Source organism: Mycteria americana, chromosome 1 (assembly GCF_035582795.1).
Source record: "Mycteria americana isolate JAX WOST 10 ecotype Jacksonville Zoo and Gardens chromosome 1, USCA_MyAme_1.0, whole genome shotgun sequence".
Classification (NCBI taxonomy): domain Eukaryota; kingdom Metazoa; phylum Chordata; class Aves; order Ciconiiformes; family Ciconiidae; genus Mycteria; species Mycteria americana.
Window position 1 is genome coordinate 50,973,650 of NC_134365.1, and position 16,770 is coordinate 50,990,419.

At 43.8% G+C, this 16,770-nt stretch overlaps 1 protein-coding gene across 4 annotated transcripts in view; it reads right to left on the reverse strand.

Moving 5' to 3' along the window:
• Nucleotides 1-7,724, reverse strand: part of EEA1 (early endosome antigen 1) — a 78,634-nt gene extending 70,910 nt beyond the window's left edge. For 2 of the 4 annotated variants that reach the window (XM_075496965.1, XM_075496958.1), the window contains exon 1: nucleotides 6,240-6,701. In XM_075496965.1, coding sequence (XP_075353080.1) covers nucleotides 6,240-6,686 — 447 coding nt within the window. In that variant the 5' untranslated portion in view covers nucleotides 6,687-6,701. Of the gene's footprint in view, nucleotides 1-6,239; nucleotides 6,702-7,442 lie in introns of those variants that run through there. The other 2 variants (XM_075496974.1, XM_075496983.1) reach the window with 2 other exon arrangements.
• Nucleotides 7,725-16,770: the final 9,046 nt, after the last annotated feature.

The window sequence follows — 16,770 nt, forward strand, 5'->3', positions numbered from 1 at the left end:
TTCCAACTTTCATAAAGATTACAGCCTTTTATCACTAATCAAATTTAAAAATATGTAATAAAAAGGTCAAGTTTACTGATTAAAGACTTAATTCCCAGTGACATAGAGTTCAATTTTAGAAAGGCTCTGAAGACTGGCCAAAGGAAAGTGAGGAGGGCTGAAGCAGCGAGCTATCAGGGCTGGTAACAGTAAGTGTAGTAAAGGACTATCTCTCCTCATTCCAACTTTCTCTGGGGTCACCAGTTAAGGGATCAACATACACTGGTTTTCCTACTCCCATGTCTTTTTTATTTTAGCTGTTTAAGTTTTACTTTTTTATGTTTCTAAAGAAAATTAAAACACAAAATAGTTTCCTTCTAGTACAGCACACAGAACCAATAGGCAAGGTGATGCAAGTTCTCCAAGTTAATAATAGGAAAGGCAAAAAAGGGTGTAAGCAAAGAATACGATGCACATGCAAAGCACATCAAAGTGAAGGCATTAGTACTTCTCCTCCAGGTCACTGATACAGACAGTAAACGAGGCACATCCCAGCATGGATCACAAGTGCACGCTCATCAAGTTTTCATATGACATCAAACCGGGAGGACCGGCTGATACACTCAAGGGCAGGGCTGCCATTCAGAGGGACCTAGATGGGCTGGAGGAACGGGCCAACAGGAACCTCATACAATTCAACAGGAACAAATGCAGAGTCCTGCGCCTGGGAAGGAAAACCCCTGGCAGCAACACAGGCCACTCTACTAAAAAGGACCTGGGGCTTGTGTCAGACAGCAAGCCGAACAGGAGCCAGCAGCATGCCCTGGCAGCAGAGAGGGCCACCAGCACCCTGGGTTGTATTAGCAGGAGCCCAGCCAAGTGACCAAGGGAAGTGATCATCCCCCACTGGCCAGCACCCATTGGACCACACTGAGATACTGCATCCAGTTTTGGCTCTCCCAGTCCAGGGAGGACATTGATAAACCCGAGTGAGTTCAGCAAAAGGCCACCAAGACAGCTGGGGCTGGAGCACCTGCCCTGTGGGGAGAGGCTGAGGGAACAGGGCTGGCTCAGCCTGGAGCAGAGATGGCTTTGGGAGGGCCTAACAGCAGCCCCACCACCACCTATGAGGAGGTCATCAAAAAGAGGAAGCCAGGCTGCTCCCGGCAGTGCACAGCAGGAGGACAAGACACAAAAACAAGAGAGGTTCCCACCCAACATACGGAAAAGCTTCTCCAGCGTGAGGCCATGCCTGAGCAGCCTGCTCCCGACCTCTGAGCTGGTCCTGCTCGCAGCAGGAGCTCAGACTAGAGAGCCCCTGAGCTCCCTTCCTGCCCAAATTGTTCTGTGGTCTCTGAAGCGCTGCCCTGCAGAAACACACGTCCTGCGGGAGAGCTCTGAAACACAGATTTAGTAACTCCATTAATGAAGATGTGGATTGTGTGCATTGACAGTCAGAGGAATAATAGCCAAGACAACTGCTGCCGTGTAGCCAAGTTTCCCAGTAAGGCAGGTAAGTTAAATATTGCATCTGATGTTATGAACAGTTTTCTTGGTTTATATATTTCACAAGTTCCTTTCCATGCAATCCATAAACCACAGTCATGCAACCCAGAGGTAAGGCTCACTTGTGAATCCATTTTGTGTGAAAACAAACAATCCAAAGAAGATGTATATACACATATGTCTACATAAGGGAACATGAAGAGGTCAGGTGTCAAAGCTTTCTTCCATAAAGGAGCTGAACTTTCACGATATAAGAATCAATTTCTTATTGAGAGGAATTTTTTAAAAGGCTTTAGAAATCTGAACATGATAAAAAGGCTTTTGTATGGCAGCTAGCTATGGCAGCTGTTCTGTTCTGAAAAGCCTGAGAACTTGGACCCCTATCTGTCCCAGCATCTACATCCACAAGTAGAAATGGAGAAAATGTCAGCATTAATGGATATGCACTTCTTTCCTGATCCTTTACAAGAAATGGAAACCTTTTGTTCCACTCTTGAGCTCCAAAAACTGAGGAATGTGCCTTCACGTAGCCTTGGTCAGAAAGACACGAGAGCAGAGGGAGAACCTAAACAAAACTTGATAGCCTGGGCAATGGCAATAAGAGATGGTCCAACCATCTCTTTAGACAGGCAGCATATACCTTCATTTTTGTGATACCTGAGCATATGCTTTCAAAATACCTAAGGAATCATTTCATCCCAAAAACAAGAATCTTCTGTGAAAATTAACACAATATTTTCTTCACTTTGTATCGTAACTTCTTACACAACGCTACTGTGCATTGTTAATCGTCCATCACATTTCACCCCAGAGTTGGCTGCATTTCACAATGAGATTTGCATATTAAGTTCTGCTAGTTCTAGCACTACAAATTGGAGATTATTACAACCTCCAGGATGAAAGCTCTTATATTAAAAGTACAGTGTTATTAGTACGTGGTTGATTAAAGTATTTGCTTTATGAAACACTTCAGACATGCTATAATCACACTAAAACGCACTGCATGGCATGTCTTATTACGTGCAATATACAAGACAGAAATTATTAAACTGTACCTGGTAAAATCCTTTTAACCTTTCAAAAAACAATGTGCTCTCTTTAAAAGAGAAAGCATAATTCCAAGCTAGATTTAGAAAGCTTAGTACAAATAGGTGGCATTTTCTGGTGAGTGGCATGCACAGGGAAGAAGGGTGGGCAGGAAAGAGGTCATTAAGTAACTTTCAAGATCAGGAGAAACACCCCATAGCATCAATTTGCAAAGTAATACAGACTAGCAAGAAAAATTTAATACAAATTTGGAACGATGTTATGGAAACCAAGACCATAAATGCAATTAACTTATCTTTCAAGGCTGTAATAGAATTTAAACATCCTTCACCAGCCAAATAAAGAATGGGGGATTGGGAATATTTTTTTAATTGATCATTGCATGATCAGGTAGGTTCACACACATGTTTAAGGTAGGCTCCCAGACCACTGTTACATCACATTCCATAAAAAAAATAAATCATAAGACATTGATATCTCACACTTTGTGAACTAAGGAGAGATTCAGAATGATGCTCTTTGTTTTCAGTTGGACAATACACAGGAGCAAAAGAATGACTTATGAATCCCATAGGAAAAGTAATTTTTCACACAGGCTTCTGTATATGTATTTTCACATAATTAACACTTGACCCTTAAAGGCATAACTGGAGTTGAAAGACTGATGCAAAATTAGTCTCTCATCCAGCATATTTCTTTCCTAGCTGTCAGAGTTGTATTTGTTTACTCTGCAGAGAAGCATACATTTCTACTACTAGCGCTAGAGTTGTAGAAGTAATATGCTAAACATCATAATGTTGTTCTCTGTGTTTTCTCAAAACTGCAGGCTAATATAAAGAAACATCATTAACAACAAAAAGGACGACAATGATTGCAGCTTGTTTTCTGAAAAGAAATAGAAAATTATATAATGAATGAGTTGAGCTAATGCATTAAAATGACAGAGTATAAATATGGATCGCTACCGTGTCATTTTTGCATAGTCATTTATCTGTCTATAGCTACACTCCATTCAGTTATGATGCTCTTTTCAGCAGTTTTAAATTCAGAATAAATTAAACCTTTGAAAAAATACGTTAAGCCTTGGGAAAGTCTGAATAAATATGGATTTAAACAGTTTTCCCAGCACAGATTTAAATGCTACAGAAGAGTACTATTGTCCAAACATATTAAGGTCCTGAAGCAACAAACAAGATGCAAGAATGAGAAGACAAGAAGGCCAAAATCCTTGTTATCAAACAACTCTCAGTGCTAGAAACAGAGTACAGTGCAATACAAAACAGTAATATTGTTTACTTCTAAAGAAGTGTGACAGCTATTTTAGGACTCCGTAAAATGAAACGACTCCTGACTTCATAGGGCATAAAATCTTTCTCTCCCATTGTGCCATCGGTTCCACGCAAGCAGAGCTTGTGCCCAGGAAGAGGCACACACGCTCCCTTCGGCACCACAGGGCAGGCACAAGCACAGCTGCAGTTCAGCATCCATCCAAGTAAATATACTACCTAGCGAGCCCCGCAATTATAAACGTAAAAAAGAAAATTATAGGTAAGGCATGAGATGCAATGCATCCCAGACAAGTAAATATCGCTGCTCCTGAGCTTGGAGTAAGAGAAAAGGTGATGGTACCACCCAAGCTACAGAAATGCCTGCAAAGCCCTGTTCTCCACCTAGACGCCAAGATCTCAACACCAAGAACTCAAGCATTGTTAGAAACAGAGCAATAGGATCTTACCACCCAAATACAGTACAACTGCTAACAGTTGTAGACAGCCAGTTAAACACAAAGAATGAAGACAAAAACTAATGTAAACAGTAGTCGCACTGCCCCAACAGATGAGTCCTTCACTACAAAACATGAGCGATGGGAAGAAGGCTCAGAAGAAGGTCAAAGTAATCAGTTTTCCACCAGCTGAAAATAAATGCCTCCTCCTTACAAAAAGTGTTTTTTTCTTTTTTTTCAAGTTTTGGTATCTTGGAAATATAAGAAGTGAACTCTGCTTTAACAGACCAGAGGCAACAGCCACTGTCCCACTAGTAGATGAACAACGGAGAGGGGACACAATGGCCACAAAGGGCCTTCAGAGTTGAACACAATAAAGAAAAGACAGCTCTCTAAAGAATACGCTGACAAAAATCAAAATATCTGGGCAGGAAAGTTGTGTCTCGGACATTCCACACAGATGTCTTTTGGGAAAGACTACCTTTTTCTAGCTCAGCACAATGACAATGCATGAAACTGAAAAGTGGCAAGAATGAGTAAAAGGGGGTTTTACGGTGCAAATGTACAGAACAGATGGATCCCCGAGATGTCACGTTGAAAACATACATAGAATTTAGAAACAGCTTGCAGAGAAAGGACCTAAAACAAAGACCTACTTGAAGACAGCATGGAGATACTAACTTCAAAACTAAAAGAGCAATGTTCAGTAGTAATGAGTACATAATACCTTCTATTTTGAAAATATGCCATTCAAAGTGACCATGAAGATACTTTTAAAAACAGAAATTACAGCTGTAGAAGAAATAAAAAGGTGATCATGGAACAGAAGAAGTATAAAAAAGAAACATCTGATGTTTTAAAACTTCAGGAATCAGAATTTCAAGTAAGTGACTAAAACTACAAACAGTATCTTTGTAGCTTTTGTCTTCCTCCTTTGCAGCTTGATGGTCAGCTGAGTTACAAAAAAAAGGAATGTAATAAAGAATTCCTGGGGGTTTTTTTAAACATACTTTCGTAACTCAAGTTATATCACCAGTAATGACTAGACATCCGGCTAGAAAGGATGGCATCACCTATAATCAAATAATAAACCCAATACATATACAAGAAACTATGTTTCAGTGACTGGAAGGGGGGGGGGGGGGGGTGCCAGCAGCATTAATGATGCACAAGAAGAGGCCCAAGAGGAGGTACCTTGGCCTTCAAATCACTACCTCAGAGATGTGAAAGATTTTAATACTTATGCTTTTTATGAACAAATTTGGCAGCAAGCTAACACTCACTATTAACACCAAAGTACATTAGAAGACTTTTTCATACTTTGCCAACGGCAGGCTGTGAGTCAAAAAGGTACGTACAAGGTTGTGCATACAATCACTACTTTATTAAAAGGGCTTTAGGCCTTTTATAAAGAGGTGGATTTTTAAAAGCATAGTTGTTTGCACCAATTAAAAGATTAATACCTTTAAAAATCTCGGCATTTCTCTATTTATTTTTTGGGCAGGAAGAAATGTGTTTCACCTTTGTTGGCAATTAGCTCTGCTGTAATCCTGTAATTTTCGGGAGCCACTGGGGAATAGTTATTTGTTTAAACTTTTCAGAGAAGATGGCTGTTTCTAACACACAAAAAACTTTTGCCCTGACTTCAGATTTTTATAGGAAGTGTTTAGCTGAACTTATACTTGGGGCAAATTTCCTTTGGCACTGTATCAAGCTTTTTCCTACATCATAGAAGCTTTCCTTGATGGCCTGTTATTTCGCAGAATCAATAAACACCCAGTTAAACGCTGCCAATATTTAATTAGATCCATACTAAGTTTCCCTGCTTGTTAGCAGGGCTTCCCATCAAACTTCAGGAAGGAAGTTCTTCCCTGTAAACACAGAGCTCTAAACAGACCAAGAGAGATCTTCACCTGCTCAGGGTCTATAACCGAAAAACAATCTGAGGCACACTTTACACTGAAAAAGCTGGCGGTATGCATACCGATATACTTTCTTCCCTTCTGTTGACTCTCATTCTTGTAGCAACGCTTCCTTGCATGGCAGATAACAAAAGCATGCCAGCATTTCCAATAAAACACCCTTTCACAGGTGTTACACAGCACGCTTCGAAAGAAACACCAGACAAAACAGCGAGGGCAGCTGGTTTCCCCTCTATCCGTGAGCGCCTTCTGCACGACGCCGACACCGTTCTCTTGCGGTGCGGGATGTGGAGCGCTGCCTTCCCACCGCCAGCGTGACTCAACCCTTTTCGGTGCATCCTCCAGCCGAGGGCCAGCGATGAAGGACTCCTGGAGCCCTGAGCCACGCCAACACCTGCCCTGCGCCAGCACCTCCCTGACAGCTTCCCCCCGAGCCACAAGCGAACTGCAAGGCGGCCAGCACCGCCACGGAGATACGCGAGGATTTTGGAAGGCGAGAAGGGTTTCATAAACGAGTGTCACAACTTGGCTTTTCAAACCAGCCTGAGCTGCCGGAAAAGCCGGTTCCTAACATAAGGGAGACAGCTGGCCGGTGGCCGCCGGGCTGAGCTTCCGGCGTTAGAAGCCTGTTTGCCAGCTGGCCCCCAGGGAAATAACCCCCGGCCCCGCGGCGGCTCTCCCCAGGCTGGGCTTCCCTTGAACCTGCCCTAAGCGCGGGCGGCCCGCAGCCGCGGCGGCGAGCGAAGGCGGCGGGCGGAGACGCCGCCGCGCTGCGGGAAGGAGGCACGCCGGGGCAGGGCCGCCCCTCGCCCCACCGACAGGCCCCTCGCCCGGCCGCGGGGGCCCGCCCGCCGCCGGCACCCCCGCTGCCGGAACCCCCGCCCAGCCCGGGGGACGCCGCCGCCCCCAGCTGGGACGCAGCGCGGGACCGCGGGCCCGGCCCGGCCTGTCCCGCCCCGTCGGGGCTCGGGCCGTCCCCCGCGGCAGGCGAGGGTGCGGCGGCGGACAAGCTCACGGCGGCGGACGAGCTCAGGGCCTCCGCGGCCGCCACGGGCCTACCCCCTCCCCTGCGCCACAGGGCGGGCTGGGCCGGGCCGGGCCGGTGGCTCCGGCCCCGCCGCGGGGAGCCCGGCCCCGAGCCCGGCTGGCACCAGGAAGCGGCACCTCCCCGCCACGCCACGGCACGGCGAGGCAAGGCAAGGCAAGGCAAGGCAAGGCAAGGCACGCCGCCCTCGCCGCCGCCGGGGCGGGTCTCGCTGCCTTACCCGCTGGAGAATCCGCCTGAGCATGGTGGCGGAGCCCAGATGCCGCCGGGCGGCCGCGGCCAGGCCGAGGGGGAAGCCGCGGGGTCCCGCGCAGCGCCGCCCCCGCCCCGCAGGAGCCCGGCGCGGCCCGCTCGCCCCGTGACAGCCGCCGCGGCCGAGGAGGCGGGGCAGCCGCCGCGCCGGGGCGGGACCGCACCGCACCGCACCGCACCGCCCCGGGGAGGGACGGGCCCGGCGGAGACGGGGCTGCCGCCGCCCGGCCGCGGGGAGCCGGGGGCAGGTGAAATGGGGGAGAGTAGGGCGCGGGTGCCCGGGCGGAGGACGCCAGGCCGGCGGGGGCTGCCCCTGGGGACGGGGCGGCTGTGGCGCCGCGGGGGCTGCGCCCCGATCCCCTCCGCGGGGGCCCGCGCCGGGCTCCTTCCCGCCGCGCCAGGCCCAGCACCGCAGCTCTCGGTGCGCGACCTGCTCTCCGCCTTCTGCCTCTGCTGCCCGGGAGACGTCCCGGCTGCTGAGGGCAGGGGCGGGGGAGAAGGGGGGACGGCCATCTCTCCCCCCGGCCCTCGCCCTCTGCCCCCCCGGCCTGCAGTGCCCGCGCAGCCCGCAGGCCGGGAGGAGGCCGGGCGGGTTTGCAGTGCCCCGGCAGCACGGCCTTCTCCCCTCAGGGGCAGCCCCAGGCGCCTGGCAGCTGCAGGGCCCCCTCGCTACTGTCATTTCTCTGGAATCGGGTCCTGGCCAGGGGAAGGAAACAAACTGTAGTTTGAACTTGCAGCTGAGGACTCGCTGTATGAGGCAAAGGGCAAACGCAGCTCCGTGTTTATTTTGTTAGTCGTGCGGTATTGAAAGTACTGAGGAATGCACGGTAAAGGGGTATTGTTAAGGCATTCTGGTTTGGACAATTAACTGGAAATTTAATTCTGAAGGAGCAGTTGCTTCCTTCAAGCCCTAAACTGAAAAGGCAACCTTGTGGCATGATCCATTAGGTGTTTTTTAAATATCAGAAACAAACATTTTGCTCACAGAAGCATACACCTACCTTCAAAAAAAGGACAGCCCAAAAGCATCAGTTCAACCAAGAAAGAATCTGTATCTGTAGGTGCTGAGGCAAAACCCCTGGCAGGAGAGTTGCTGGACTACCGATAGCCTCTATAATGCGTAATTGAACACGCTACAGTTCCCTGTTCTATTCTAAAGCCGCAACTTTTACATATTGGATGCAAGACAAAGGGTCATGAGTAAATAATAAACCTATTCAATGACTAATTGTGCAGAGTAGATCATAGCAGAGCACCAGTTGTGCTGCAAAGATTGAAAACATTTTTCCACTCAAAGGCTGACATTTCTAAGCACTCTCAAATCCTCAGGCTTAGCATGAGTTACGAGCACATGACCAGAAGGTTTCGGCTGCAGCAGCTTAGGGCTTGAGGCACAGCAGCGTTATGTGTTTGAACTCGGTTTACTCCAGCTACAGGCTCCAGTGCGTTTCATGCTAATGTCACTTAGTCCACAACTGGGGCGGGTTAAGAGTGCACATGCAGTTGGTAATGGCTTCAGCTGATGAGCAGTGACATCTTTGGTCACATCCATTAGATCATTTTCATTTATGTGTCCATAGTATGAAATGGCTTTGAAATTTGGCATACTGTATGGCAGTAATGAGGTTTGTTTCCGAATTTTGTACATGGGATTAACAATGCAAAAAGGATTGTTCCTGTACAGCTGTACAGTTCCTTAAATATCCAGGCAGGCTGTAGACATTTACTTTAATCAAAATGACTGCAAATTTTAATACCTCACTCCCTTTACAGATATTTCAACAAGAGCATTTGACAGCCTAGATGATGAACTGCTGGAGTGCTCAATTTGCCATACCCAGGTAAGTTAAGCAGCCCATCTTTGCAACACATTTTTTACTCTCCCAGGTTAGCAATTCCTGAGTGCTCAGAGGAAGATGATAGAGATTTGAGGACGCTAGTTAAAAGTCTTACATCAGAGGAGGATTTTCTTAGACAAGTCTTGCAAGGAAATGCATGATCCTTTATTTGTGTGGATGTTTGTGTGAACATATGCATCTGTCTCCCTGTCCACCCATCACTCCCTCAGTAACTTAATGAATCCATCGGCCAATTTCAATCAAATACAACAGAACCAGATAAGGCACAAAGATATTAAGTTCCTACAAATACAAACAGGCGGCCAGGGAGAGGAGAGAGACCCTATTGATTCCCGCCTGTAAAGGAAAGACTGCAGTGTGACTGCCTTTACTGAATACCAGAGAATGCACATAAAAATTCACCCTTGGGGCAGAGATCTAGAAAAAAACCCCATGAAATTGGTCCCATTTCCAGCGAACGTCCTTGGTTTTAGTTATTGTGTGTATGGTAATGCCTATGAATTCATATCATGTGCTGCCCTAATATTGAAATCTCAGGCTGCTAGAATATAGTTGATGTCCTCGGGCATGGGAGTTGTAAATTTTCATTTCATGCAACCTCATAAACTCTGTGAGGGGTTTGGTGACAGGAGGGTTAAAAGGTGCCTTTCTAGGGAGTCCATTGGTGGCAGAAAGTCTCAGAGCACAATCACGGCAAAGACTTTCCCAGATCCAGCTGGAAGCAGGTATTTCATCCTCTGAACAGAAGCCAAACGCTGAAAGTCTGAACTACATCAACCTCTTGTATACCTGCAGAAGCTAGCATGCCTTTATTTCAGTAGAGAACTGAAAACAATCTTTTGACTGTACAAGCAGTATTCAGGATGGCCCAGCATGCCCCAACACCTCTCAGACCTTCCAACAGATAACTGCCTTTTTTTTTTTAAATGGCTATGCATATAGCCAAATAAAAGCAATGATTCCTGGACCATGGCTCACAGGAATCAGTGCCTATGCAATCTTCTGCCATGACTGAGGGCCACAAGGAACCACCATCACTTGGTACAAAATGTCAGGGAAAATAATGTGGGGTATGTCCACAGCACATATGCTCGCTTAGACTTGTGGCCTATGAATTTACAGAGATTCTGGGATACTGTCCTACATGCTTTCAGTGTTTATACAGATGATTATTTTCAGTCATGAAAAGTTCCTGACCTCAAAATCTCTTGGTCACAAGCTCCTTGGGTTCATGATGTGCTGCAATGGAAAAGCATCCCATTTTTTCAAGATGTTGCTTTTAAGTATCCTATTTATAAAAAGGCATCAGCCTCTGGGTTTTTTTGTTTTTTTTTTCCCCTCGCTCTTTAACTGTACATTTTTGACTGTCACTATATGCTGCTCATATACTTTTAGCAAGTAGCTTTCAAATTTACCCACATCTTTTTCTGAGACTCTCTCCTTTCAAGTTAAACTCTGTGAAACTCAGTTGAACACAGTTTGTTCAAAGGATTTGTATGTTAAAAACCATAACAACTAGCAGGTAAAAGTAATATCATGTTAAAAATCCACATCACAAACCATGGAACAGACAAAGAGAAATAATAAAATTAAAGAGTACTAAAAAGTTGCCAAACATCTGTCCTCAAAGATTAAAACTTTCCATAAACGCCCCTTTATCTCCTCAGCCAAGCTCCTCCAACAAACTCGTGTTCGAGGTATTGGAGAAAACTGGCTTCTACACACAATTTAAATATGAACCCGCGCCCCCCAAACCCCAAGAAATGATACAACTTACCATATGGAAACTTTTGATCAAAAGAAGTATTTTGTCTTAAAATACTTCATACAAGCACAGCAAATTTGTTAGCTCTTGGAAATTGTTTATAATATTCGTACAACAACTACTGTGCATATTTATGAAATGGCAGCCAAGGAGTCAATATAGAGGTAGAGATTATGGCCATCATCTCCTGTTCAGTCCTCAATGATTTAGAAATCCTGCCAAAATTCTAGAGTGATGGTAAAGTACATAACTTCTCATAAACAGTTTAAGTTAGTAAATTTGTGACTAGCAAAAGAAGCAAGCTATTGTAAGTGCAAAACTGTAATTCATTAGTAGTGCAGCGTAAGTTACAACATTGCTGAAATGAAAAGAAAACATACATCTGGGATTTTCAGATTCCTCCAAGTGGCTTATGAGCATGTATTTCATAGAAAATTAGGGATTTAGGTGGTCCTAAATCAAAGCAGCATCTCATCAAAATGCCTACTAGGAACTGCCATTTAAGAAGAACATGGCTGGACAAATGAAAATTTGTGAAGGAAAAACTACCTTGAAGAAGAATGTTTCAGCTATTGATACTCTTGTCCCTCAAAAATATTTGCAAACAAAATATGCAGAGTGCGGTTCAAATTCATGTTTTCTTCATTTTGCTGAGAAACTACAACTGAAACTTGTCATTCTTGCAGGCAGCACCAATAAGCTTGAAGAGGCCAACGGCAGAAAACACTTGATAAAAGAGAAGTTCTTGGTGAAACTAGTCATATGGAGAAACAAGTGTTAGATGGTTCGGATGAGACATCAGTGAGACTCACAGTACCTCAAGAAAAAATAATTTTAAAAATTACACATAAAGGTGAAAAGTCAAAAAGGTGGAAAAGATTGGAAACTACAGAAATTCCACATTTTGTTTCAGTCTTTGTAGACTTACGAAGACAAAGTCATAAAAGCGTATGACAACATTTGGAAGCTTTATGAAGTACAGATTTGGGCATTTTCAACTGAAGGCAGGGCTGCTTAGCAGCACAGATGGGCCACTGCCATATAATGGGGGTACATGGACCTTGCCAGACAGGGCTAAGGAAGGCAGCTGCCAGTCCCTCCCTGCCTCCCACATGTATATATAGGGCACATCTGCTCCACAATAGCCATAGGAGAACTAAGTTATCCAATTAAGAACAGCTAAAAGGCTTCTCAGAGTTCTCAAAATACGAAAATCTGTATTGTTACTGATCTTGCTATTTGCGTAGGAAGATACTTTAAACTGGACAATGGCTAAGTATTAAAATGACAGCATCTATCTTGCCTTCAAAAGAGTTGACAGTTTGGACTGAACTCTCAGTATTTCATTATTTACCATTTGGCTCCCCCTCAGCTTTATTAGGGGAAACAAATGTGTTTAGCCTGGAAAAATATTTAGGGTGGTTTTAAACTGGTGTTAGCAAATTAAGATTATCCAGTGGCTTGGGCACTAGTCTAAGACTTGGGAGACTGTGTATAATTTTGTACTCAGCCCAAAACTAGTCCTCTGAATAACACTCCCCACCTATAAAAAAGAAAATACTGGTACCTCTCTATTGTGAAAAGAAATTGGAGTCTTGTGATGAAAAGCATTAGAGAAGAGTCAATTACTACTAATGTAAATTTATTGAAAATCAGTTAGGTGGTGATAACCAAATGATTTATGAGCAGTGAAAGAAATGAAGTCTAGTTTCACATGAAGAACATATCCCACAGCTTCACTTTTACAGAAACTCCATCTTCTGTCTCTCCAGGGCCACTCAGGCCCCACCACCCAGGAGACAGGACGTGCTGTGGTCATTCCAGAGCTGCACAGGAGCTCCTGTACATCAGCTTGGCTCACTGATCTTTCCAGTAGCATAAATGTGGATCTTTTACCTCTACCCAGTCATCAGTTTTGTCAGAAACCCAAGAAATGCATTACCTTTGAGACATCTACGCCTCTTTCCATTTAAACTGCCCTATGGGTTCAAAAAGTATGTGGTGGGGAGCAGAGGGGAAGGATGTTGGAAGACACAAGAGGTCACCTCTGCTTCCCTAAGGAGCTAGGCAAAACCACCCAGGTGGTTTTAGTCTGTGTTTGAACTAGTCACCAATCTTTCCTGACCCATCCCCTTCTCAATACAGAGAAAAATAACAGCTCTTCAATTCTTCACTCGAGGTACTGAAGAGGTTGGCCAGAGCATCAGTACTTCACCCTGCATGTGTTGGGGTGAGTGTGTTTTCTCAGCTACTTTAGAACCAGGCTGACGCTGTGATGATGTCTGTAACAAAGAGCTTACAACTGGAGGCCAGCTCCTGTGCTACAGAAAGCCTCTTTCAAGTCAGTGCAATTACTTGCATGAGTAACAAGCATGTGTACTACTAAAGGTTGCATGGCTAGCATTAATACCAAATCCAAGAGCTCGAAGTCATGACTTCTATCTAGCGTTACAGAACCTAAACATTGTAGGATTTGCACAGCTCCCCCAAGACAACCCCAATTAAAGACAGAAATAATAGAATTATCTCTATTAACAACAAAAAATTGCTCCAGTGACTGATTTTTTTTTCCACCCACCCCAAGACTGAATCACCGTGTGGAGTATGCCATGTAGCTTTGCTGGAGTAGCTGGAGAGACAGGCACTGGAACTAGAGAAAGCCCAGCAGCATGCAAGAGAGCTTAAGTCATAAATATGTATGAGTTCATGTAAGAAATAAACCTGATATTAATATAACCAGAATCTGAGATGGAGAAGATCTGCTGCTGAGTCATGCAGAGCACTCTTTGCCAAATGCCTCAGCTAAGAAATTATTCTGCATAAAGTTGAAAGCCTGCCACAAAACAAACACTTTCAAATTCCACCCTAAAAAGCTGTGGTGATACCATGGCCATTCCGATCCCGTTACTTCAGAGACATTAGCTCTTGCTGGCAAGTTGCCTAGGCATTTTCCAGTAAATGGCACAGAAAATGGGTAAATAGGAAGAAGACAGGATTGGTGGAATTCCACTGCAGAGTAAAATTAAAATATTTTAAAGAACACATTCTTTGGGGTTACTTATCTGCTCACTTTGGTATGTGCTAATATACGTATGTAGCTTCTCTTCCTTTGGGTCTTAGACACAAACTTATGCATCTCTATCAGTCTAGGCACATTTGAGACTATTTCAAAGATTTTTCAGCAAAACACTTAAAATGCCAAACAAAATAAGCAGGGGAGCCCTTAGTTATGCAGGTTGTAGGGGATGCCAGTAGTACTGATCATTTACATATTTACATTAATCTTATTAGGACTGTCTTAGTTACAGTGGAAACATGAGATGGATTTTCAATGTCATGTATGAAGATTTAGTGATAACAGAGTTATGGGCATTGTTTTAATCACCCTTCTGAATAATTACAAAAAAGCTGAAGGTCTGTGAGGTTTTTTTCAAACACAAATCTAACCAAATGTAGTAACAAGCTTTTTTTTTTTTTCTTTTTTTTAATTATACCAAGGTCCATACAGCACTGTCCTCTCTCTCTGAAAATTAACGCGCTATTTGTTCATGGCTTTGTATGTAAGCAGATGCAATAAATGTTGGCTTTGTTGGGAGTCATTGTGTACGTGCATTGCATCAGCAATTCAGTTAAATATTTTTAAATGGTCAGAATAGAAGCTGCTAAATAAAGAGGACAGATTTTAACTCTAAAAGGAGGTTGACAGGCTTTCTTAAAACAGTAAACAAACACTCCTGTAGCTTTAGAGTCATCACACAATGCTTAATGGCATCTGTTACTATAAACTTAACCTCTCAAAGTCTTCCAGATTTGTATTTTAATGTTAGAAATTTACTGAATCTAGGATCCAAAATGCTATTTTTAAGCTGTACAGTATTACACTGCTAAACGCCCTGCTGGCCAGCCCTTGATTTTCTTGCAGTACTAGCCAAACCTGTCTATGTAGCAACTGTAGTAATGATTTAAACATGAGGAAGACTCTTGGGAATAAGCAAAGGAGGATTACAAATCTCTCTCAGTTAAGCTTTTTTTTTTAAAGTTAAAATGTTCACACTAAAAGAATAATGAGTGGCACCTTTCATTCATCATCTTCCTTTCCTCGTATAGAGCTGGTAAGATTTGTAATTTCATAAAACATCATTAGATAAAGTTTGCGAACAAAAAAAAATGCTAATTTATACATAGAAAATAAAACGCGTATACCAAAGCCTAGGGCAAACAGGCACTGGGAATCAATGAAGGAAAAAGTAGCAAATGCATTTCCTGTGGGATGATTAAATGCTACATGGTTACATGGTTCTCCAGAATCAACCCTTCAACAGCTGAGGCTTCCCTTTCATTAATGCCAGCTACATGCATTACTGGGTCAACTGACAATACCATTTTAATCTGGATCAAATGCATGTGCACCACTATTTCTGTTTCTTCTGAGCTAACAACAGTGTGGGATATGGTGTTAAGGCAGTTTTATACTTTCTGTTGACTACAAGTTGATTGCAGGCAAACACACCCCCCCCCCATCAAATCCATTATAAAGCTGGCCAGAAGAACGTCACTGCTTTAAAACAATGCTAATGCATTTTATTAGGTAGGATAAGTTTGCACCAGACCTGCAATTTTACTATGTGTGCTGGTACCTTTTCTGATCCACCGTTAAGTACTCTGAAGCCAGATTTACCAAGCCATTTAACAACAGCCTGGCCTCTATACCTGTCTTTTCTTAGACGGTTGTTAGTTGTAATGGTAAGAGTGCATTATGCTCAGAATGCATATGCCCAGTGATGCATATGCTCAGAAAATAAGGGTTCACTCCTTATATCCTGCTTGGCATTATAATGATACTGAAATGGCTCCTCTAAAACTGGATATTATATATTGTGGAAGTCTATAGTATGGGCCATCTCTGCCTCAAAAAGTTTTTGAACCAAATAAGCAAGAAAAAGCATCTTCTAAAGAGAAGATCTTTTTAAGATTAAAGATTACAAAACCAATTAAAACCATCTAACCTGCAAAATGTCTCAGTGGTGGTTTAACTACTTGGCTAGAATATGTGTTTAGTGCACCAAAATCTCTTGATGAGTTTGCCAGGTGATTTGGATGAGCAAGAAATGGAAAATCGGGTGTACTGTTTGAAGTTGGCATATTTTATTCATATTAGACATTTCTGATCAAACATAGAGATTTCCCATAATGAATAATAAAGCCTTTTTTGGTAGGCAATTAGACAATTCTGATTTGTATAAAAATCCTTCCTTTTTAAGCCTGTGTAGCATAATCACAGACCCTGACAGTGTAATTGCAAAAATATAAGGTTAAAAATGTCATTTGTCTTTAGGAAGGAGGCAAGGGTCATCTGCTGCTACATCATTTTTTAGCTGTCCAGCAACATGATGTCCACAGCCAATTTGTACAGGACATTCATTTTATAGCCTGGCCCAAGGCAGAAAAATAAATGAGCAGGCATTCAGCATTTCATTTCAAGACGTTCAAAGAAATCTCCCAATAGGTGTCAGATATTGAAGGCTGGGCTCTTGCCTCCCTTGCAGACAGTGGGAGTTTTCCTGCTGACCTCAGTGAGGCATTGAAATCAATATTGCAGTCTACACTAAGGAAAGAGAAGAACCATTACAGATGGTTCATGACTGGGCATGGCTTTTCTGGTCATCCTGGCT